Below are 25,285 nucleotides of genomic sequence, written 5' to 3'. Positions count from 1 at the left end.
CCACGGGGGGGGGGGGTGTTTAGGAGGGAAAACTTAAACCTTTTTTTCACTTTCTCTCTTTTTTCTGATGATGTCTTTTGGATGGATGTGTTCAAAGTTTACCACACAAACGACCTCCCACCCTCACACTCCCTCCATCCCTTGTTCCAACGGCCCCCACATTGCCATGCATTCCATCTCATATGTTCCTCCATGTTACCATCCATCTCCAAAGCCCCAAGCCTTTGAACTGCAGGATATAATCTCTTCCACAAAGTCTCCACTTCAGAAATTCTCTCAGAAACCCCTAAAACATCTGTGATGTTGAATATTTAACTGTAACTCGTTTTTCTTTTGTTCTTCTGAGCCTCTCCCTGTTATTGGGGGCTGTGGGAGAGGTGGGAGAGAGGGCTGGTGAATTATAGATTGGACTTGTAATCTGCCAAAGTTAGCCTCATTTGCAGTGGAACAAAGGATTCAGTTTTTTTTTTCTTCCTGCTTATACTATAACCTGAATACGTTGTGACATACGTTAATGCTGGCATGTGAAAAGGGGCAGAAAAAAATAAATAAATAATAAATAAAATGTTAAAAAATACACACACAGACACAAAATACAAATTAGTGCATCAGAAGTGAGATAAACATGGGGCACCATCTGAGAGAGAAGGGGCAGCAGAGAGGGAGGGAGAGAGAATGAGTGGTTGAGAGAGAGAATGAGAAAAAAAAGGGGAACGATAGAAGCAAAAAGAGAGGGGAAGAGAAAGAGAAAAGGGGGGGAGAGGGAGGAGAGATAAATAAATAGAGAGAGAGAGAGAGAGAGAGAGAGAAGGAGAGAAAGAAGGATCAAGAGAAAGTGAGAGAGATGTGAGGGTGGGGGAGGGGGGGTTGGGAGGAGAGAGGGATAGAGAGAAAGAGAGAAAGGAAGAGTCCAGCCAAGCGTAACACGGCAGACACAGGGAAACACACTCCTGAGCTCCCTGTGCCGTCTGCTCAGCCCGGCCCTGCAACCATCGGGCCCAATTAAGCATGCAGGAACACTAAACGCCCGCTTTTGTAACGGCATGCCAAAGTGCAAGGCTTCGTCAATCTTTCATGATTCCTCATGCTTACACCTTCACATAGACGCACACACATACACACACACACACACACACACTGACCCCAACCCCCCTTTACCCGAGGGGCTAAGGATTGGTGGTGGTGGGGGGGCGGGGGGGAGTGCTCAGCTAACACACCACAACACAGAAATGCCATAAACGTCCAGCTAGACAGTAAAATACATCTGACACACACCCCTACACACTGGCATGAAAATGTAATGAGTGCATTCAAAGGCTCCCCTCTTTTAACCTATTTCCCTCTGGAAATGGGCCGGATACAATAAAAGACCGGCATGGCTGAAATCACAGCGTTTAGCAATCAGAATCAATTGTGAGACTGTGGGAGGTGTGTGATCAGAGAACTGAGACGCGAAGTGAGAGGATCAGGATACAGAACTCGGAGAGGATCTAACGCACTGCAGCACACCAACACAGCGAAATGATACAAGACAGCCGGTGTTTTTTTTGTTACTGTCAGAGTCGATTGCTTCTCAGGGTTCCGGAAGTGGAGCAGATCTGTTTGAGTGGAATAAAGTTTGGGGAAAGTTTCAGATACTTGGACAGGATGTGGACAAGGATTACTCATAATTTAAAGATGATCAGTCAAATTAAAGTATGTTTAAAGTCTTCTTTTTGTTTCTCTGCAAACTATTCCCTCCTTGTTCTATTTCTTTATTCTTTACCTCAATTATTTTACTGAGTCCTCCACTCTCATCTCTCTTCTTTCTCTTTGAAGATCTTAGCTCCACAATGCTTGTGGGAGGTGGGTGCTGGAGAGAGTGTGCTTAGCTATGCTTCAGTGGCACATAGAGAGTGCAGCAAACGCAGAGGCATGAAGGAGCAATATTCCCAGCAGCCGCGCATAACACTGCGGAAAAGTACGAAAAGATGGAAATGTGGTCAAGTGTTCCGGTGACACTTTAAAATGGATTTTGTCCCGTATCTCCACTAACCCCTCTGGGTGAGGGGTCGGATTGGAGTTTGTGTGTGTCGGGTGGGGGATGGGGGGGGGGGCTGGGGGGGGGGGTCTTATGGAGTCTCACAGAGATAATCCAAGCATAGTCGCACAAAAAAATGCCCTACTGTGTTTTTCTCTATGCAAATGGCTGTCCATGGTTCATAGTGTGTCTCTCTCTGTGTGTGTGAGAGTGTGTGTGTGTGTGTTTGTGTGTGTGGTGTGTGTGTGTGAACACAAACCCCCTTACTGGGAATCACGATGCTTCAGTGGCAGGCTATGCCCCCCTCAAGCAACAACAGTGCTGCTGCATGTGAAATAGAAATCAGGCAAATGTTGCTATGACATGGGAATAACAATGAATGCACATTTGCCGCTGCTACAGAGATGTTGAAAGAAAGAGAGATGCACTGAACAGCCTGCTAAGCATTTATTGTGCATGCACACAAACATTCACTCACAAGAACACACACACATACAGAGTTTTAGAGCGCCATAATGCATTCCGTGGTGTTAAGCCTTTCGAGAGGAAAACAGGGAGAGAGAGCAAAGTGTTTGGGGGGTGGGGGGGTGTCACCCATACTGACACGACACAAAGAGTAAGCTTTGGGTCAGCGAAGACAAAATGCATTCTCAGGAAGGTAGACCAAGGGGCCGAGTGAACAACAAGAATAGAGAGGGATGGGCATGAATTCACATGCACACACACACACACACACACACACACACACACACACACACACACAGACGGGGAGAGAAAGAGAGACAACCCTAAATCATCATTGAAAAATCATTAGAAAGCTGGCGGAGGGAGAATGCCCAGATTGCAGCGGGAAGGAGACAGACCTCACATTCAGCGTGCACACAAAGACAGCAACGAGCTGGAAGAGAGAGGGCGGACCTGCCAGTCACATGCTGTCAACCGCCCCCCAACACACACACACACACACACACACACACACACACACAGCCCTCACACTCCCTCCTCCTTCCTAATAGATAGACACTCTCTCGCTGCCCTGCCCACACTTTCTCTCTCTCTCTCTCACATACACACGCAGACACACACACACTTATACACAAGGACACCACACACACACACACATACACACACTTATACACAAGGACCCACACACACAGGCACACATACACTTACACAAACACACACACACACACACTCAAGCATTCATGCACGCACACTCACATATTGCAAGAGGAGGAGACAGTCCCTCCTTCTTTATGACCCCCCCCCCCCTTTTCAGAGCAGTGTTTTGTTTTTTTGGATGTGTTAGAATTTCATTCACGTTGTTGTTAACTATTGTGCGCGCCCGGCAACATTTTATCTGTCTGACCTCGTCCCCAGGCCATATGTCGCCCTTAAAGTCTCGCTCATCGTTCCCTCACGTCAGCCAGCGTCTGGACCCTACAACCGCTCCGGCCCCCCCATTACTCTCCCTGGCCCTGAATGGATCTGTTAACACTGCAATCATTTTTGTTCAGCTCACTGGGCCCAGAAGGAGGAAACAGGCTTTGAATAGATGGCTAACATTAAATCTATCCACATGCCATATAAACAGTTAGCGTCCAAAAGAAAGAAAATAAATAAATAAAAAAGGCCAGACAAAGGAGAGCTTGACTGTCCCTGCTTTATGTCCTTACATGAAGCCCCGTCGGTTGCCATGTGAGTCTAACGCATGCTGTTTATGTGCGATATGTGGAAGCGTGACAGAGTTGGAGTGGATAGGCTTAGGTGTCCCCCTCACCACCACCACCACCACCGCCACACAAGTCTCAGTCCTCAGCCCCCTGAAATAGAGTCCAAAACTGTCGCCATGCTTTGGTTTTAAGGCAAACCAGATTCGTCAGATTTAAGTGGCAAGCATGCGGCCGTCTGAAAAGGGTGCTAATCTAGACGAGACTTCTCAGGGGCTAAAGTCTCTATCCTTTGCGGGCAAGAGGAAGAGCACGCTGAGGTTTTTATTCCTCTTCTTTCTTTCTTTCTCTTTCTTTCTCTTTATTGCCTTCTGTCTGTTTGCCCCCACTCACAAAAGCTGTGGCCAAGTTATTTTGAGGAGGCCGTGGATATAGCCCTCTCTGTTCTTAATCTAGTTGGTATTCCTGCAGAATGTGTGGGGGTTTGTGTGTGTGTGTTTTCGTGAAAGCTCTGGGGTCTTCTCTCCTAGTGCTCTGCTACTTGTTCATATTTCTTTTTTCTGCACTTCATATGTATGTATTTTGTACTTGAAATAAGTTGTGCCAGTACTGATATGTAGCTGCTGCTGCTATTCATGTCAAAATGTTAAAATGTGTGTGTGTGTGTTTGCACGCACACAATAAATTCTTAGCAGGCTGTGTGTGTGTGAGTGTGTGTTTGTCAATGAAAATTTGTGAAACAGATTTGATATAGCAGTTGCTGTCAGCCAGTATATTTCTGCGTCTGATTTTAAAATGCCTCCAAAAAGCACCTTGAGTTGCCTTACTGTAATGTGTAAAACATGTCCCCATGCCCTGCTTAGCCTTGTTATCGTTCAGCATCACTGACTAACCAGTCCAAAAAAGGCTGCCGCATGTATAAAAATGTCAAGAATAAGCCTCACTGATTCTCATATATGGAGCCTAATAACTCACTTAAACATTTACTTTAGATTTAGACATTAAAGGTTTGCACATTCCACAGAAGGGGAATTGGTCAGTAAAACGAGTGTGTCATGTTGGAAAGGGGGCTAAGATGCCTGCTAATGGCTAACTAGCTCTGTGTGTGCTTGGCTGGCAGGATTGGAGACATGAAAGTGAGATCACACAAGTCCTCTTCTTAACATCTGTGGTCTTTGTTCTTTCCCTGTTGTAGTGAGAGGAAAGCAGATTAATACTGATTCTACTGAATCTACCAAAGCTGCCAAGTAGCCCTAGGCACAGACACACACACACACGCACACACGCACACACACACACACACACACACATGAAAATAATCATTCATGAAAATACACACTCATGCAGACACATGTGCACACATATATTCACACACACACACACACACACACACACACACACACACACACACACACACAGACACGCACATTCAAACACATAGACACACAAAAACATATACTGACAGGCAATCACACACACACATACAGACACGCTCACACACATAGAGGCACACTTATACACTGTTTGATTCCTCACATAGCATAGCCGTGTCAGTGTGTGGCCTTACAGGAGGCAAGCCTCAGGTAGATGTGCTGCAGAGAGTACCTCTCAATATTAAATTAGAGAAAGAGAAGCACACATAAAACACACACACACACACACACACCCTCCTCCCCATTCAATCCAACCCCGTGCCTGAAACAGCAGCAGTGGCTCCATGCCTCTGCCTCGCTGTAAATTACAGAAACATACATACACACACACACACACACACACACACACACACACACACACACACTCAATCACAGACACACATACACACACACACACACTCAATCACACACACACACATAGACACCAGCACTTGAACCAGCAGAGGCTCCATGTTACCGCCCAGTCGGAATTCTGGTAGACTGAGTCTCCCACTGCCTCCGCCTGCCAGTGCATTCATCCCAGTACTGTTCCCCTCCGAGGGGAGCCCCGCAACACAAAGCCCAGTGCATTGTGGGAGCCAGCATCATGAATGATAGATTCAAAAGGGGATCCGTTTGAAGCACAGCGCAAACATGCCGCACCACGGACCCTCTCTTATTCTCCACTCTCTTTCTCTCACTGTTTCTCTCTCTCTCTATCTCATTCTCTCTCTGTCTCATTCTCACTCTCTCTCTCTCTCTCTCTCTCTTGCTCGCGCCGTTGGTGGTCAGGCTGCAAGAAATGATCCGAGAAATTAGAAAACAGGTATTTTCTCTCTGCGTGCCATTTCAGTCAGTCCGATTCAAAGAGAAGTGGTCTCTCTCTCTCTCTCTCTCTCTCTCTCTCTCTCTCTCTCTCTCTCTCTCTCTGTCTGTCTGTCTGTCTGTCTGTCTCTGTCTCTCTCTCTCTCTCTCTGTGTATGTGTGTGTGTGAGAAACAGAGAGAGAGTTGTGTTTTACTTTCACAGCTGGAGGGCCATAGTGAGAGGACGGTGAGAGTTTTTATGCATAATCCTGACTGGATGCCTTTTAGTTATTCATGCATTGAATAAATTTGATCAAAACAACATGGCCTATGGGAACAATACATCAATGCATGATTGAGAACACATCCATTGGCCCCTCAGGGGCCCGCACGCATGCACATAAGGCTCTTTTTCTGTGCAAATACACAGAAACACAGAGTTCATGTGAAAAAGCAAGAAATGAAAAAAAAACAAAAACATCTGTCAATCTAGCAAGTCTATCTATAATGCCTGGCATGTTCCAGGACCCTTTGAGTCACATGCACATACACACACACATCCACAGCCCCCCCCCCCCCCCCCCCCCCCCCACCAACACACACACACATCCGTAGTTATAGATTAGAGCCATATTGTCACATTTACCCACCTCCTTCCACCCCCTACTGTTATGGCCTTGTTTGCAAACCAGGATCATATAGTAAGATAAAAGAATAAAGCTGCCCTGTTCTCCTTGATGTATGTGTTAGTGTGTGTGTGTGTGTGTGTGTGTGTGTGTGTGTCTTTGTGTCTGTGTGTGTGTATTAATGTGTGCGTGTGTGTGTGTGTGTGTGTGTGTGTGTGTGTGTGTGTGTGTGAAGATTTTGTGTTTTGTTTTTTGAGTTTTGCCATAATTGTCATGCATCTGAGGATAACCCATATAGTTATCAGTGCATCCCACAGCAAAGTGTTTCTCAAACACTAAATAGGTCACGATCACCCCCTCAATTTTCTTTGCACTCAAACAAGGTGGAGCTGGTTGAAGTAAAAGCATGAAAACAGAAATACCAACACAGAGGGAGCTTTTGTGTGTGTTTGTGTGTGTGTGTGTGTGTGTGTGTGTGTGTGTGTGTGTGTGTGTGTGTGTGTGTGTGTGAGTTTGTGCGTGTGTTTGTTTGCGTGAGTGTGTGTGTTTGTTTGCAAGAATAAGTGTGTGTGTGTATGTGTGTGTTTGTGTGCAAGAGTGAGTGTGTGTGTGTCTGGTGTGTGTGTGTGTGTGTGTGAGAGAGAGAGAGAGAGAGAATGTCTGTATGTGTGTGTGTGTGTGTGTGTTGGCACTATTTTCAGCGTTGTGTCTTCCCACTTGCATGTCTTCATCAGGCATTTTGGCATTTGGCTTTTACCAGTGCTCTAATGTAGTCGCTAATTAATGTACACCGCATACATAAATAAACGTCATATTTCATGTGGACACAATGACATACATTTGTGTATTTATGAGTCATTAGAAAGGGCCCTGTCTGTTTTCCTCACTTAGTTATTCAGTGGAAGCCACATGCACTAATTAGGCCCTAGGAGGACCTTGGGGCGATTTCAACAGCCCACTGATTAAAAAACAAGTCTGCTTTCACCCCTCAATCACACACACACACACACACTTGCATGTACACACACACACACACACACACACACACACTCACGTACGCATGCACTCACTCACTCAGTCGCTCACACACACATGTGCAACTCTACAGTGTGTGCATACATATGTGTGTACACCCACACTCGCTGTGACACACACACATACTGTATCGACACACAGTACAGAAAGAGAGAGAAGGAAAGAGAGAGAGAGAGAGAAAGAAAGATGACATGGCTATGATATGAACAAAATGAAAAAAATGAAGAGACACATTGGCAGAGAAATACACAGTGCTCACCCACCCAAGTCTATATTTGCATATACCAGTCTGTCTGCCTATCTCCCTCTCTCTTCTCTTACTTGTGCATATGTCTGCTGTCTCTTTTTGTGATTTTTCCTTCCTCTCACACACACCCACACACACACAACAACACATTCAAATTCACAAAGTTTTTGTCCAGAAAATGAAGAGAAAGCGAGAGGAAGAGGTTGTACTAATAAAGCAACAAACAGCAGATTGTTTCCCCTCACTCCCTCACACACAAACACACACACACAATCCCTCACACAAATACACACACACACACACACACACACACACACACACACAGTCTGACACGTGCTCGCTCACACCTCTTGCAACACATAAACACAGACAGACAGACAGACAGACACACACACACACACACACACACACACACACACACACACACACACACACACACACACACACACACACACACACACACACACACACACACACACACACACACACCTTCTGCGCCCTCTGCCCTCCTCCTCCCCTGCATAATGTGGTGACAGCCCGCGCTCCTGTGAGTCCAGAAGGATGGAAACTCCTCTGGCTCTTCTGCAGTCCTCCCCTCACCTACGGCAGAGAGTGCCCACCACGGCAACCTCACCTACGGCAGAGAGTGCCCAACCTTCTGCCACTCCGCGGCATTACCCCCCCCCCCACCTCACACACACACGCACACACACACACACACACACACAAATCTCCACCCCCTCCCTCTTCTACAGCGCATGGAAATGAGTTGGTTCAATGCAGGCGAGGTAGCTCAGGCACCCCCCATCCACCCCCCACCCCCCTGGCCCACCACCACCACCACCAACCCCAGAGAGGCAACAGTTTCTGTCTGGCCTTTCCCATGACAACTGTTTCAATCTACTGTGTGGCATGGGATTAAGGTGTGGAAAAAAAGCTCAAATCCAGAGTTGGTTTTGACACAAACAGTAATTCAATTATTATTATTTTTTGATCCGTTTGAGATCAAAGGTGTTAATTAAACCATTTTAATTTGTCTCTCCTGATTAATCTTCTTACCTCGTTAAGTCAGCAGATTGGATTATTTAATTGTGGTTTGTGCCACACATATCGTGTCAAGTGAAATGTTTCAGATAAGCCTGCTATCAGATGTGTGTTGTTGTTGTGTTACTAGCTTCTGGTCTTGAAAGAGCTTGAGCAGCGAGAATTCTCTCTATCACTCCGTGGAGTATTAGTGGTGTGTATAACTTCTTGTCGCACACTTCAAGTACAACACTTCAGTTGTTGGACTGCAATCAATTCCGCTGAAGTTAAACTTTACCACCACACAGACAGATTATGGAGTTAAATAAAGTCTCGCTTGAGAGAGAGGAAAGAATTTTGCTGAGAGGATGTGTGGGTAGCGGGTGGGGGGGTTGAAGAAGTGTGAATTTCACCTCAGCGAGACAATTAATTACAGACAGCCTCTCAGGGTTGAGAGGCTCTGGAGAAACGAGAAGAAGCAGAAAAAAATCTTTTCAAACAGCACACACAAAGAGAGGTTGGTATTATTGAGTTTCGCTGAGGTGCGTTAAGTGGAGCGATTCATTTTCAGAATGAGTTTGTTCCCCCCTCAGAGCTCTCTTCCTCACAGAATGGTTGCTTTTCAGTGTAACTAGGAGCTAATTACGTTGTGAGCACAATCAGTGGCTCAAGTCGCAGCTCTTAACAATGACAAGCTCCTCAGTGGTGCCGAGCACGTCTCACTAAATGCCCCATGCTATTCAAAGAATCTCGTGAGGTCACACACACACACACACAAACACACATACATACACACACACTCATATGCTAAGACCCCCACCAAGACTCGCACACTCACACTTACATATACACATATTCTCATGCACTCTCACACACACACTTTTTTACTTTTTACTTTAGTCTTAACATATACACACTGTCACCTTTGATATTTTAAATAGGTGTTCCGTAGTACACAAGCGAAAGTTTCTGCCTCACTATATTAACTCAGTTGCAGTAACACTCAGCTCTAGTAACCCTAACACAGAGTTAATATGACCCAGAGCCGCCTTCAGAGCCATACTGAATTTTTCTGTGTGTCTCTGTGTCATTGGCTTTATCTGTAGACACTGTAATTTCAACTTCAGTGCCAGAAGCAAGAGCAAAGCCAATCATTGTCTCATTATAAAGAGCATTTCAAATCCTTCTCGCAAGTGAGGAAGGGAAAAAAGTGCTGCATGTTCACAACACGTTAAGAAAAAAAAAAGGAGAAAGATTAACTAGGCGTTTGAAACACACATAACTCTGTAAGAGACAACCCAGTGTGCCTGCAGAGTGAACCCCAAGCTCCCTGGTTAATGACAACAACAACAGCAAATCCAATATACGGTTATTCTTTCCTCCCATTCCTTCCATTTAGAACAGATATGCTTTTCTTTCAAATAGCACAACGCAACGCGACACAACATGCTGCTCTTAACCAAGGCCGAGGTCTGCACTCGGTTTTGTGTTTGAGCCTGTGATTCAAACTCCAATACAGTTTTTTTACTTCAAACTGCTCTTCACGGTCCTCTTGTTGTGTGTTCAATGTGTGTCCTCAGAGTGTCCTTTCACAGTCGCTGTTGCTGAAAATGGGGAAAAAAACAAACAAACAAACAAATAAACAAACATAGCAGAATCAACAATTGTAGCCAATGAACTCCTTGAGTCAGGACCACTAAAGGCAGAAATGTAATTCAATCGGCTGTTGAGCTCAAATATCAACAACATTTTGCCAGAATCACGGACGTTGCCTTTAAAGGCCTCACAACTTTATTTAGCTCCTCAGGGACGTTGCCTTTAAAGGCCTCACAACTTTATTTAGCTCCTCAGGGACCATAGCACTTCTCCAACGAGGTGTTGTTCAAGAAGCCTCATGGTAATCAGCCAGTGGCACTAGATATAGACACTCACACGGTAATATATTCCATGCAGAGCACTGTGCAAGCGTTAAGAGCCTGTAGCTCTCCATGCATCACCATGGCTGGGGATTAAAGCTGAACCCCCGTGATCATTAGTTCAACAGTAATGATAATTATATGGTTTAGGAAATAGAGGAAAATTTCAAACCATCTCCATAGAGCTCCTTTTTTTTTCTTTATCGAGCTATAAACAGAGCTGGAATGATCTAATTGTGAGATGAGATCCCATAATGCAATTGGGTGGCCATTTAAATATGAGGCTGTAGATGACACAGTGTTTGTGGTATGGATTAGATGGCCTGAAATAATACATATTCAAATGTCTGCTCTTTGTTCACATGTTAAAGGCAAAGACAACAAGGGGGAAAGAGAGAGTGAGTGGGAATGAGATGCACAGAAACAGAGGAACAGATAAAGAAGCTGAGGAAGTGAGTGAGAGAAAACGGTGGGGGAGAGAACAAGTGAATGTGTTTGTGTGTGTATATGAGAGAGAGAGAGAGAGAGAGAGAGAGAGAGAGAGGGAGGGAGGGAGAGAGAGAAATCAGACCCTGTTTTCTCAGCAGTACTTCAGCTATTCAGCCCGAGCAAACAATTACTCCACTCGTACAAATAATGGATTGAAACATGTGGACAGAGGGGGGCTCAGCAGTAAGCCTTTGATGTTTGTGCCTGACCTCGCATATCACGCTTCAAAACCATGCCAAACTCTCGAGCCTTACAGTTCTGTGACAATTTTCAATTAAATTACTCCACCCCATCCCCCTCACCACTCTCTCTCTCTATCCTCCTCTCCCTCTCTTGCCCCCTTAGCCTTTTAATCCTAATTAATTAATAATTTACTTTGTCCATCATCGCTTCAATGATTTGTTTTAATCTTATTTGTTGAGTGGCCATTAGAGCAATTCATTATAAACATAGATAATAAAAAAAACAAAAATAATAATCCATTCAACCAATTTGGCTGTCTGGAACAAAACAAGCGGATGTGGATGGGATGGAGATGTGTTCTTCTTTTTGGTTTGCTTTTGTGTTTTTTTTTTCACCACAAGAGATAATCATACAATGGAAGCCATATTGGAAAAGGGACGTTTGTAATGTGTTATTCTAATGTGAGTTTTGAAGCAATCTAATTGTAATAACACATAATAGCATTATGATTACTTCTGTATTGTTCATTCAAATATGTCCATTAATATTGTGACTAGAGCATAAACATCAACCTCATCAAAAAGTGCCAGAGGTAAAGCCTGCAAAATGCACGAACACACTATCATGTCCAACTCCTGCGTGAACAGGATGTCCCCTACACAGTACACAAACACACATACACAGCAAACAGACAGACAGACAGACACACACACACACACACACACACACACACACACACACACACACACACACACACACACACACACACACACACACACAAACAGACCTCTGGTCAGAGTACTGGGTTTTGCTTTTCAATGGTTTACTTTTAGAGGCACACACACACAAACAGACACTGCAACAATGTCAGTAATGCACATGCTTACTTGCATTTTACCACTCTCACCTGCATGCAACACCGACCGCCAGGAAGGCTCAGGGTCATATTGGGAGCCCCAAAGATACCCCTTCGGAAGGGAAACAGGGTTCCGGTGCCTCTCTCTCTCTCCCAACCTCACCAGTATGCATATGATGGTTTGTGTCAGATGGGCCGATGGTTCTCCTATTGGGTTCACACATAAAGGGAAACTACATCAGGCAGCATTCCATTCACGGAACAGACATGATAGCGGTGTGTGCATTCGAATAAAAGAATTTGTATTAGAACAGTCTTTAAAGCTATTGTTATGCTCCACGAACGGCGTGCTTCACTTGCGAACCCGGTGAAGCTCAGGTCCTAGAGGTGAAAATATTATCCCTTCATTGCTTTAGCCAACCCCTGTTCCATGATGCTACCCATCAACCCACTCTCTCTCTCTCTCTCTCTCTCTCTATCTCTCTCACACAAACATTCTGTGTAAGGACATGGTCCATTAATTAGTTTGTGGGTAATTATTTTATTTGTTGGCAAGAAAACAGAAGTCCTTCTCTCACTTCTTCATCGTCATCATGGTCGCCCCAAGGCTCAAGCAGTCTGTCCATAAACCTTTATTGCAGTAATTTCAATAAAATGTTTTCGGGCAATCGCTCATGGAATACCAAGGAATCTAAACATTCAGATTCCCTTTGAGTAGTATCTCATTCTTTGCCATCTTCGAAAACTGCCCTTTAGCCTAAACGTTATAGTATATTTGTTGTCCCTTTGTCAGAGACAAAAACAATCCTTCGGTGTTGAAACACAAAAAAGGCAAAGACAGGAGGAGTGTTTTACCAGTGATCCCAGTGGTTGTGTGTGTGTATGTGTGTGTGTGTGTGTGTGTGTGTGTTGCAGTGTGTGGACAGATGCATTGTGAGTGGCTGCTGCTTCTCTACTAGCGTGGTCTACTAAAGCTGCTGACCTTGGCCGGGCTACAGAGAGAGCCGGGAGGCGGGGAGCATCATCTATTGTAATAGCAGGACAAGAGCCTCCAGGGATGCCCAGGGAAGATGGAGTAGCCACCGCTGGCCACCAGGGGGATTACGAGCCCAACGGGCACCATCCGGCCCACTGCTCACACAGGCCAACACCACCAGTGAGAGTGAGGAAGGGAGGGGGAAAGAGAGAGAGGGAGGGGGAGGGAGAGAGAGAGAGAGAGAGAGAGAGAGAGAGAGGTGAAAGCCAGGGTGGACTCCTATCGTCACAACCTTGGGCTGACGGGTTGACCCCACAGGCAAGATGTGACAAAAACAGACAGATGAGAGAGGGGATAGATATATAGATAGAGAAAGAGATTGTGTGTTTGTGTGTGTGTGTGTGTGTTTAAGGGTGGGGGGGGGGGCAGTGAGATAGAAAGAGAGAGAGAGAGAGAGAGAGACAGAGCGAGAGAGTGATGTGATGGGAAGCTGGATTAACTTGACAGAAAAGGTTGAGACCTGATACTGTCCTACATGAGTCCACTGTAGAGGTCATGGCTGACACAACTACAACGACAGGAGTGTTTGGATGGTTATATGCGGGGTGTGACAAACAAACAAAATGCAAACAAATAAAAAAGGGAAAAGATTTATACTTCCATGGTGGGCTCTCTGGTCATTTCAATTATAGCCTAATTACTATCTTTACCCAATGGAATTAACAAGCTTGCCTGTTTCTTTGAACTGCACATTTTCGTTTTCCTTAGGTGCTTTTAATATTGGTCTTTTTAATATTGATCTATCCTTATGGATCAGTGTTAAATGTAAAGTGTTAAAATACAGTAGTGACCTTTGATGTGTTAAGGGCTACGCCTGCTTCTGAGAAGCTTAAAAAGCTACGATGTATGCAAATGTATAATAAATAGGCCTATATGTGTAAAACAATTCAGTCTCTTAACTGTTATATTATAACTAAACGATCCACAACAGGGGTCTGAGTCCGCGAATTCGACAGAAGGAACAAAAGACCATGTCCAAGCTCTCTCCAATAACTTGCTCGCTGTTGCCATCTCCTGGTCAACTAAAAATATAGTCAATGTAATTGCATGAAATTTGACGTGCGCGGATGGCAATTAAATCACATGTAGGCTAAGTATAAATATAATTATCAAGAATATTGTAATAGGCCTATATCAGATGGCAGCAGTCCAAATATAGTGTTTTGTGTGTAGGCCAGTCATGTTGGCACATGGTCCGACTCCGAGTAGGCTATATCCAGCAGCTATCATTAATCAAGATCGGCAGGACGTTTTTTGTCACACCAAACGTGTGCTTCACACCAAGAGTGTTCAACAGACGAATCTGACGGAGCTAAGACCACCGGAGAATCAACATTTGTCGCCTCCGCATCTTCGCGGAATATCACACCCCACTCACCTCCTGGGCTTTGTCTCTATGTGAGTATGAGCATGACAGCGGGCTCACATCCGTATGCCTTTACTGCCCCATAAAGTCAAAGGTGTAGCCTAGTGTGCAACCTGTGTGTTCTTCACCGAGGGACAAGGGGGGTGAGGTGGAAAATGCACACTCGCACAGGCGTGATCGGGGGAAACAAAACACGCATGGCTGCCTGTCTCTCTGGGTTTCCATATGTCTTACCTTGCGGTGATAAAACGCAATGCAATGCGCACTGTGAAATTGGGTCAACACAACAGTTAATAAAATGCGTCTGATGCACACACAGCCTCTGCCCTGCGCCTTCTGGAGAGCCTATCTGCATATTTATGTGGGCATCACGGGTCCTCAGAAGGACATCCCATCCCATTCATGGCACGCCCACGGAGGCAGTAGCCTAACACACTAACGCCAAGAAGTAAGGTGACGGTATCACTCAGGGAGGGAGCACAATTCCTTATTAGATCTGCAGGGGACGCTAGGCTCATGTCTTTTTTCTCTAATATCTATTTAAGTAATAAAGAAAACAAAACTAATACTTGTGTGACAATGTGACAATTTTTTTGTGAGTGATGTGTGTGTGCTAGCCCAGGGGTTCCCAAACTTTTCCATGACAAGGCCCCCCAAATACCACTAGGTTCTGACCAAGATTGATGTGTTATTAAACCCATCAACAATACTAAATGAAAAAATACATTAAGCTAATCCTAATAATTATTTTAGCCACAAGCACTTCGCGATGGAGCATACAGTGTGTAAAAATTGCATTTGGGACTTTCTGCTATTATGAAAGCTATCACTCTACTATTATTCCCAGTCATTATCATGGAGAATATAATGTTCAGATATGCAGCAAACTATTATAATGGCATTGTATAACAACCCAATATGTGTATTTTACATTTTTCAAATGTATTTATTTGTTGCTTTTATTCCAACTTGCTGAGGCCCCCCTGGCACCCCCCGCTGATTGCTGTACCTTGGCGAGTAAGGAGATTTGCACAAAATAAACAGAATCTCATTGTTTATTAATTCAGACAGTCCTATGGGAAACCAAACTCTTGTGTTTTGGGAGATGGGATGGGTAGATGAATCTTTTGAAGACTGCAATAACAGTCCAATTTGAATGACTAAGGGTGTGAGTATCTGTGTGTGTGTGTGTGTGTACTGTCTGTCTGCAACTACCTCTTACTCTCTGTATGTGTGTGTGTGCATGTCTGCACATCTCTGTGCATGTGTGTGTGTGTGTTTATTTGACATGCATATGTGTGTGCACTTTTGTGGGTATCTGTGTATCTGCATGTGTGTGTGTGTGTGTGTGTGCATGTGTGTGTCTTACTCTCTCTCTCTCTCTGTGTGTGTGTGTGTGTGTGTGTGTTTGTGTGTGTGTGTTTATTTGTTATGCATATGTGTGTGCACTTTTGTGGGTATGTGTGTATCTCTCTCTCTCTCTATCTCTCTCTCTATCTCTCTCTGTGTGTGTGTGTGTGTGTGTGTGTGTGTGTGTGTGTGTGTGTGTGTGTGTGTGTGTGTGTGTGTGTGTGTGCGTGCGGGTGTGCAGTGGGGGCTGGGGACTATGGAAAGAGAGGCAATGGTGTGATTCATTTCAGCATGATAATGTATCTTTTGATCTTCCCTGCTTCTCTGAAAGGGTCTGGCTGTGATCACATGCTGAACTCACTGTCGTGTCCCTGATAGGTTTTGGTCTACCAAGATGCAATCAACACACACACATACATGCAAACACACGGACGCACATGCAAATGAAGGACTAACACATGAGCACACACATGCTTTATAAAAACATTTATGCATGCAGAAACACACACACACACACACACACACACACACACACACACACACACACACACACACGCAAAGCTGCCTGCCTTAACACTGCCTGCACAGCTGTCTGCCTTAACTATCATCCCCATCGACTCCATGGAGATCTAATTAGATACAGGGATATTTCTTTTTCTGTTTGCATCCTAAAAGACTAATTAATTTTCATGTAAAGATAACATTATTTGATACAAACAATCTTCTAATTCACACGTTCCAGTAATCATCCTTTGTTGTACAAATCTGCTTCATTTTTTTCTAACTAAATATGCAAATAATTTGTTTGTTTGTCCACTGACAAATTACAAAATGGAACTGTTCTCCCTTGAAACAGACCAACACAGAGTTATTTTGAAACTGTTATGTTGGATTAAGACATAAAAGAAGTTAATTTGGATTTATTAAGGCAAATGAATGTGTAGACACATGGAGCGAAACAACCACAGCTAAATAGACAGAGGTGAGAAGCAGTAAGATGCAAGAAAGAGCGAGAGAAAGAGAGGAGAGAGTGAAGAAGAAGAGTGAGGAGAAGAGAAACAAACAGAGAGACGCACTGAAAGAGAGAGACAGAAAGAGAAAGATGGTGACTGAGAGAAAGAAGAGGAGAAGGGAGGACAGCCTACCTCTTTACGAAAGAGACTGCAAGAGGAAAGGGAAAACAGACTGAGAGAAAGACAGGGAGAGAAGGAGTCGGCGAGAAGGATAGAGAGAGAGATGAGACATTCAGAAGGAGAGAAGAATTAAGAAAGGATGGCTGAGAGCATGGGGGACAGGGAAGAGAGAAAGACAGCCAACCAGAGAGAGAAGAGAGAGAGAGAGAGAGAGAGAGAGAGAGAGAGAGAGAGAGAGAGAGAGAGAGAGAGAGAGAGAGACCGAGTGGAGGTGTCTTAAGCCTTGAGAGGGAGCAGCAGCGTGCGAGGCAGGCGAGCTCTCCATCTGTCACCCTGACCTGCCCATTTGCTGCACCATGGCCTGGTGCTAAGCCTAATCACCTCGCTCTGCAGACCAGCACAAAAGGCCTCCAATTTGATGTCACCCCTTGCAAATTTCAATTGACCCTGCACTACCTTTGAGGTGAAACTTTTTTTTACATGCTCAGGGCAAATTCAGTTTAAGGCAAGAAGGCAAGTTAAGAGAACCCATTTCAAAGGTCACTAAGAAGAGGGGAAAGAAATTAATTTGATAGAAAAGGAATGAATGGGCACATATTTTTAGTTACTTTCTTTGTATGAAAACAAAACAAGTTGGTCAATAAAATGCCAAAATTGCATTCACACATTCAGCATTAAATGTGTATTGGGTGTTGGCCTCCCAAATTCCATATCTTTGTGTATTGAGACTTGTGTAATAGTATGTAGGCCTGCTTTTATATGGTCTGTGGGGTCTCTTCTACTTATCTGGGGATTTAGTAAAATGCCTTCACGCCCAAACACATGGCTTATCGTCACAGTCTGCCGTTAATGATCTTACTGCCACCACACAAGCGGGTTATCTCAGCAGTGAGGTGTCAAAAAATAGGTAAACTGGGGTCATGGGAGAGCGTCCATCGGAACGCATTACAACCGGCTTCGCCACATACAATAGCCTAAATGCACCAAGTGTTATGTTTTTAAATGCTTTCTGCTAAAGACGGGCGCACGAGTGGGGTTTCCCTCTAGATATGTCTCAGTGATCTGTCTTTCAATAAGACAGATAAGATCACGCCAAATGGTCAAGGCAATGAACAATGCAGCCAAGCTTTCTTAATCATCAGATAATCCTTAGCTGTTAAGCAGTTAGAGACAACTTTATAAATTGTTTTAGATTAAAGTCTATGTTGCCGACTTAACAATGATTAAATTGTTTCCTTCCATGTTGTCTGACCTTCTACGTTCACATGATGAAATGTTTACAAACTTCCCAATACCCAAATACAATGACAACCAGGAGACCTATAGGTACTCGTATTTCCTGGAAAGATGTAAAGTAGCTTAGACTACTTCAGGAATTTTCGGCTCAATGTGTAATTCCTACAAATACCAAACAAGCGAAAAATATACTTCGTTTTTTGTGAAACCGGTTGTGAAAGCCTTCTTAAGCTTATCATTCTTTTACACAAAACAAATAAAGATGAATTGATTAATCAATTAATAACAAAAATAAGTGGATACTGAACCTTTCAGGTTTTCCAAGTAAACCATTCGTAGGCTACTTGTTCTAAGGATAGGGTAAAGTAGGCTAGTGGACGTTAAATCTGACAAAATAACCCTTTTGTGCGTGAGACGGGCGAAGGCCATGAGAAACTGGGTGCGGGGCAAGCCGCCTATTGTGTCTGTCTCAGTGTTTACCAGTTCATTCATGTCTGTATGGAGGCACGTGAGCCCACAAAGAAAACCGAGGATTCCCTAGTTTCCCTCGGACGCCATATGCCATGCGAGCAACAGGTTGAAGCCGCGCTGGGGCAATTTGTTGGGTGTAGGGTTTGGTCAACACTTTGGAATCGTTTATCGCACAATGTAGCACAGTCGGGAAGAAACGTCTGAGGATCAAACAACCTAAGCTCAAACCCCTGGAAGTCATGGAAGTAGTTTGAAGCATGCAGTTATATCCTGAGGCCCAGGGCGAACAATGCAACCCTTTAAAACTCATTAAAAACTACTTAACATAGGACTCACTCAATGGCAAAGGGGGGCCGCGCCTTTAACGCTAATTACACGTTTGTAAAGAGTTATGTGGAACTGAATAACTCAGACATTGTGTTGATGAAGGTAATCTAATCTGTGCAATTAGGGATGTAAATTATAGTTTACTGCTACACAAAATGGAATAAACAAACACACGCACACACACACACACACACACACACACACACACATATTTTTGTGCCAGCCTGTTTATGTATTTTGTTCTATGGTTTTTATTTGTGAATTAAGCGTAGGCCTACATTCATTCAATGCATTCACATGCATTCCATTAAAACCAGTTCAATTCGATTTGTTTTTTTAAAAACTTTCTTCCTCATGAGTCCTTTGTCATGGTTGAGCTAGAAATAATCTGTACCGTGACCCGACTGTGTCACCTTGGTCTGGCTAAAGAAATATATAAAAAGGGGAGAGCTTTAACACCTTACGATTTGCGCATCGATGACAGATGGCCAGTTGTCATTCTTCCCACCTTGCGGTCTGGGGACATCCAAATTGTCACTTTTAAACCATGCAAACCTACAGTTGTCACTTTGACATTTGCACTGCAGTGAGAACACACAGTGTGTTCTGCATAGTCTACAATATTTGATGAAGTCAAAATATGAAGTCATGACAAAATGTATTTTATCCGATACAAATCTCCACACAATCTCTTCACTCTTTGATAAGCCTCACGCACGGCTGACAACGTTCAACAAAACTATGAAAAAGATCATCATCATCTTCTCCATGTAGTGAATTGCTGTGTAGAAAGTAGAAAAGGATATGGATTAAAATAGGCTTTTTAAATTGTAGACTGTAGTGACATTGAACATTAATTAATTAAAGACTGAATACATTCTTTATAAAATGTCATTACATAGGCCATGAGATGTGGCACCTATAATGTGCGACCTTTCCAAATTTAACCAGGGTCTTGCTTATGTATAACCTACTAATATTTTAAAACTAATGACATGCACAGTCTGCATAAACCATACGAAACTACAACGTACACACGAAGCAAGTAGCCCAAAGCATTTGGATACAAACATTTGAGGACTGTTTTGTTACTAAACTTTATAAACCACCCTTTTGCAGCAAACTTGTAGGACACTTTGCCTTTTGCACCAACATATAAAAATACAGTGAATAGGTGTTACCCGACATCACCTCCATTTGCCTTAGGTTACCCGACGTGATTGGTCAGCAAGTCTTCTCATTTGCATAGGCTGTGCGTAAAAGCCAATTGTGTTGACGCTCCCTGTATACCCACAGAGCTGGTCAGTCCATCAAGACGTTGTGTGTCACTCCGGGTAACTCAACATTTAAATGGATTGTTAGCTGATAAGTAAGCTTATTTTTTAGAAGTAGTAGTCATGAATAATAGCGTTAAAGGGACAATTATGAGCGTCAGCTTTGTGCTTCTCCTGGCACTTTCTGCTGTGGGTGGCACAACCACAAAATACTACACCTACGAGGAGGATGCCGTTGGCACTTTTATTGGGAATTTATCTGAAGACTTGAAAATCGACCCAGCCGAGGATCCCGACACAAGTTTCCGCTTCATGCAAGAGACAAACTCCACTTTGATCCACATGAGAGCGACTGACGGGCTTTTGACTGTAGGGGATCGCATCGACCGGGAAAGCCTCTGCCAGCGCTCCCCCCGGTGCCTTATCACTTTCGACGTGGTGGTTTTCTTCAAAGAGAAGTTTCTTTTGATCCACGTGGAAATCCACGTCAAAGACATAAACGACAACTCCCCTGAATTTCAGAGGAACACAACGGACATGGAAATATCTGAAAACGTGCCAGTAGGCACACGGTTTCCACTGGACGCAGCGGTCGACCTAGACGTCGGTAACAATTACATTCAAACTTACCAACTTCGTCTCAACAACCACTTTGGCATCGAGGTGCGGCATACGGAGGATGGGGCAAAGTTCCCCGAGCTGATTCTGCTTAAAGCGCTCGATAGAGAAGTCGAAGACAATTACACTCTTAAAGTAAGTGCCACTGATGGTGGCAGTCCGCCCAAATCTGGGTCAATGACCGTAAATGTTAAAGTTATGGACTATAATGACAACAGCCCTATTTTCGAGCACGATACTCTCAAAGTTGAATTCCCAGAGGACGCACCGGCCGGATTTCTTCTCCTTAAAGTGCACGCTTCTGATCCTGATCAGGGGCCCAATGGGGAGGTGCGCTACGACTTTGCGGAGGGGTGTCAAGAAGAGGCCAAAGGCACATTTCAAATCGACCCAATTACTGGCGCAGTGACCCTGAAGTCACTGGTAGATTTCGAGACGAAGAGATCATATGAGCTGAATATTCAGGCTTATGACATGGGTCTTAATTCTATTCCGTCGACCTGCAAAGTCATGATTGAAGTCGTGGACGTGAATGACAACCCACCTGAGATCAACATTAAACCGATGACGTCGATGAGTGACGGAGTTGCGTACATAACCGAGGCTGCTGCCGTGGAGAGTTTCGTGGCTTTGATCAGCACCTCGGACAGGGACTCGGGCGAAAACGGCTACGTGCGGGTGAGTTTGAATGGACACGAACACTTCAAACTCCAACAGGCCTATGGCAATTCTCTTATGGTTGTCACCACGGCCACGCTGGACAGAGAAAAGATCCCAGAATACAACCTGACATTCGAGGCCGAGGACACGGGCTCTCCACCTTTCAAAACTTTGAAGCAGTACACCGTCAGGGTAAGAGATGAAAACGACAATTCGCCCACATTCAGTAAATCAGTATACGAAATATCAGTGATGGAAAACAAAGCACCGGGCACTTACATTGCCACAGTGGTAGCCCGTGACCCCGATGCCGGGGAGAACGGAAAAGTGACTTACAAACTCATAGACGGCGAGTCACCAGGGGGGGCGCCACTGTCCTCCTTCGTTTCGGTAGATCCCCTCTCAGGGTCTCTCCACACCGTCAGCGCTTTTAATTACGAGTCTGTTCAGCAGTTTGACGTGCCAATTGAAGCCACAGATGGCGGCTCACCTCAAATGTCCAGCACGGCTGTGGTCAGAATCAAAGTTCTCGACCAAAACGACAACGCCCCTTTCATCATCTACCCGGTTCTTCTGAACGACTCTGCCAATGTGCCCATTCCTTACAATGCTCCAGCAGGCTACCTCGCCTTGAGGATCAAGGCCCGGGATCCCGATGAAGGCATGAACGGTGAGCTCACCTACAGACTGGCGGAGGACAAACAGCATGTCTTCTCAGTCAGCAAACTCAGTGGAGAACTGGTGCTCAAGTACGGCCTATCATTCGCACTAGGAGATGTCCTGGAGGTGAAGATTGTTGTCACAGACAGCGGCAGGTCACCACTGTCCTGCATCGCCACCGTCCGCTTTGTGGTCACAGACATGGCCATCAACGAGGAGCCCATCCTGGTCCTCTTGCAGTCCCATGAGGACTCTGCGGAGGAACCTGAGGTCATGGACGCCTCTCTGGTCATCATCATCTTGCTTGCCATTGGCTGCGCCCTCCTGCTTGTGGCCATCATGACTGTGGCCCTCTCACGGAGGTGCTGCCAGCGAGACAGGCCTCTGGACCCGAAGAAAGGCTTTAGCGGAGGCCTCATCAGAAGGATGCCCCTCCCCGGCCACAGTATCGACTCAGGGGAATCCGACACCTACATGTCCACCCAGAGCTCCACCATCAATGAACAACTTTCCTCTGTCTCCACACAAGATGACTCCTATGATGAACAAAGCACAGACTCCAACAATAAGGTAAGCGATAGCCACAAACAACAGGAACATAACTGACGTACACTAACCAGATGCAGTGTGAGCACTAGTCCATACAAATTGTATTAACCAATCCTCTAATGTGGTTCTTTTTGTGTTCAGGTGTTCAGACCTCTCCTCAGCAAGAGCCATTTTGAATCTGTGGCAGTTTGGCAGGGTGACAGATTCACATCACAAATAAGGTGAGTCACTTAACCGTGAATGTCATACCAAAGGGCTTACATTTACATAACTATGATATTCTCTGTGTAAATGCACACATATAATTTTCATAACCATGCATTTCCAAATGCCCAGTGGTAAATATCATAATAATAACTGTAAAGTTGTTATTAAGTTTATAGTTTGAGATGCAGTGAATGTATTGCCTGTTTAGCGTTGGCCCTCGCGAGCCTGCTTGCTGGCTTGCTTGAGACATGTGCTGAATCACAATGCCTGTGTGGAGCATTCACTGAGCTTCCGGATTGGATGTGATGGCACTCTGCTCATGCCTTTCTGTGTGTGTGTGTGTGTGTGTCTGTTGTTATTCCGTTCACAGTGGCACAGGCTCCACTGATCAGACGAGCGTGAAGGACAGTGGGAAAGGAGACAGCGACTTCAACGATAGCGACTCCGACATGAGCGGAGAAGCTGCCCGCAAAGCGCCGTGCAATATTCAGCCACAGGCAAACAGTGAGTTTCCTAGTGCCACTTCTCTTTAAGAGTTGAATATTTAAATGAAAGTTACAGTGTGCTGACTGTGACTATTTAGGACTACACCCTCGTAACCCAGTACTTCCTTTTGCATATTATGCATATGGGAGGGATCCGCAGTCTAACTATCATCTTACTTTACAATAATAATAATAATAATAATAATAATAATAATAATAATAATGGTGATATCACTTTACTTTGTCACAATAAAAATGTTCCTGTGCATGGATCAAGCCTAGTACTAGACTAAAAAAATCTTAATTTAGGGTTATATTTTAGTCTAGGACTATGCTCAATACATGTTTATGGGAAACCGGTCCATGACTACTCATATAGCCAACCACCTAATGAGCATTCTATTAATTCACAGGCTCATTCTACACCGGACCAGTGGATCGATTCGGTCAGCCCTATGAAATCCCCACCTACTCCTCCAGCAGTCATATGACTAATGGTGGTTACACCATAGCGTTCTCCCGTGCCTCAGCCTATGGCCCGATGCATGCAGCAGACCCCCAGGTCCCCGTCTGGAGAGAGTATGGATACCATACACGCCTCCCCAAGGCGGCTGCCCACCACCACGGCCAGCGCCCAGCTCCCCTCTGCCACAGGACGGGCACCCTGCCCACCCATTTCAACAACCATCAGTACGACTTCGGGGCCCAGCTGGAGCAGCAGGAGTTTCACTATGCCCCAAATGAACTCCCAGAGCTGGCTATTCAGCCACAGACCTCCTTTTTAGGGGCAGAACAGGCTCTGCCACAGACCTCCTTCTGATGGGACCGGACGGGAGGATGATGATGGCTTGAGATGACCTGAGAAACAGAATGAATCCTTTTGTATACATTTCACAGAAGTTGTTTTCTTTTTTTTTATGAATTCATTCAAAATGTTCTCATTTCCAATCTCCGCAGTGGCCAGAGGGGTGAATATATATGTGTGCTTGCTTGGGCATTGCTTCCTTGAAAAGTATTTGACAGTGTAAATATTCAAATGTATATATGAAATATGTATATAGCAATATATTTATTCTTTTGATAACATTTTGTGGTTTAATGTTTTGTACAACATGCCCCCAAAATTGGGGATTGATGTAATTTTTAGAATAAAACATTATAGTGTAATAGATATCAGTGAGATAACCAAAATGTCTGTTTTTTCTGTGTGCACAATCATCACAGAATAAAGACCAAAGTATAGAAAATAATTGATTGGTTGTTGCGTACTATTCTGGAGAGTCCCATCTGCAATGATGTTGATGTGGCCTACCTTCCCTGTTTATGAAACATGCAGGCTTCCATTCAAAGATTTTCACACCATTGTCAAAAGTCGGCATATCTCAAGCAGCTTTAGCCTAGTTTAAATAGATGTAATAACTTTTGCTGCAAGGGCAGTGCTTTCAAATAAGAAACAATATAGGCTTATCCAAACCATTTCAGCTGAACTCGTTACCTTAAATGGATTAAGGTGAAGGTCAGCAGAGAATCCAGTTAGTGTCAGAGGTTGAGAAGACAGTCAAAGATAGTCTTCTATGCACCTTATTCATTCAGCGGCCAGAACAAAGCTACAGGGTACACTTGCCATCACA

General features: G+C 44.5%; 1 protein-coding gene across 1 annotated transcript; it reads left to right on the top strand.

Moving 5' to 3' along the window:
• The first annotated feature begins 13,339 nt into the window (after positions 1-13,339).
• LOC121699039 (protocadherin-8-like) lies at positions 13,340-24,578 on the top strand. Its single transcript, XM_042081637.1, has 6 exons — positions 13,340-13,444; positions 16,113-16,134; positions 20,672-22,983; positions 23,104-23,183; positions 23,540-23,673; positions 24,068-24,578. Exons 1-6 carry the CDS (start codon positions 13,340-13,342, stop codon positions 24,472-24,474), a joined length of 3,060 nt encoding a protein of 1,019 aa, XP_041937571.1. The 3' UTR covers positions 24,475-24,578.
• Positions 24,579-25,285: the final 707 nt, after the last annotated feature.

This window comes from Alosa sapidissima, chromosome 23, assembly GCF_018492685.1.
Source record: "Alosa sapidissima isolate fAloSap1 chromosome 23, fAloSap1.pri, whole genome shotgun sequence".
NCBI classification, from domain to species: domain Eukaryota; kingdom Metazoa; phylum Chordata; class Actinopteri; order Clupeiformes; family Clupeidae; genus Alosa; species Alosa sapidissima.
The sequence above is the reverse complement of the archived record's forward strand: the minus strand, read 5'-3'. Positions and strand labels throughout refer to the sequence as shown.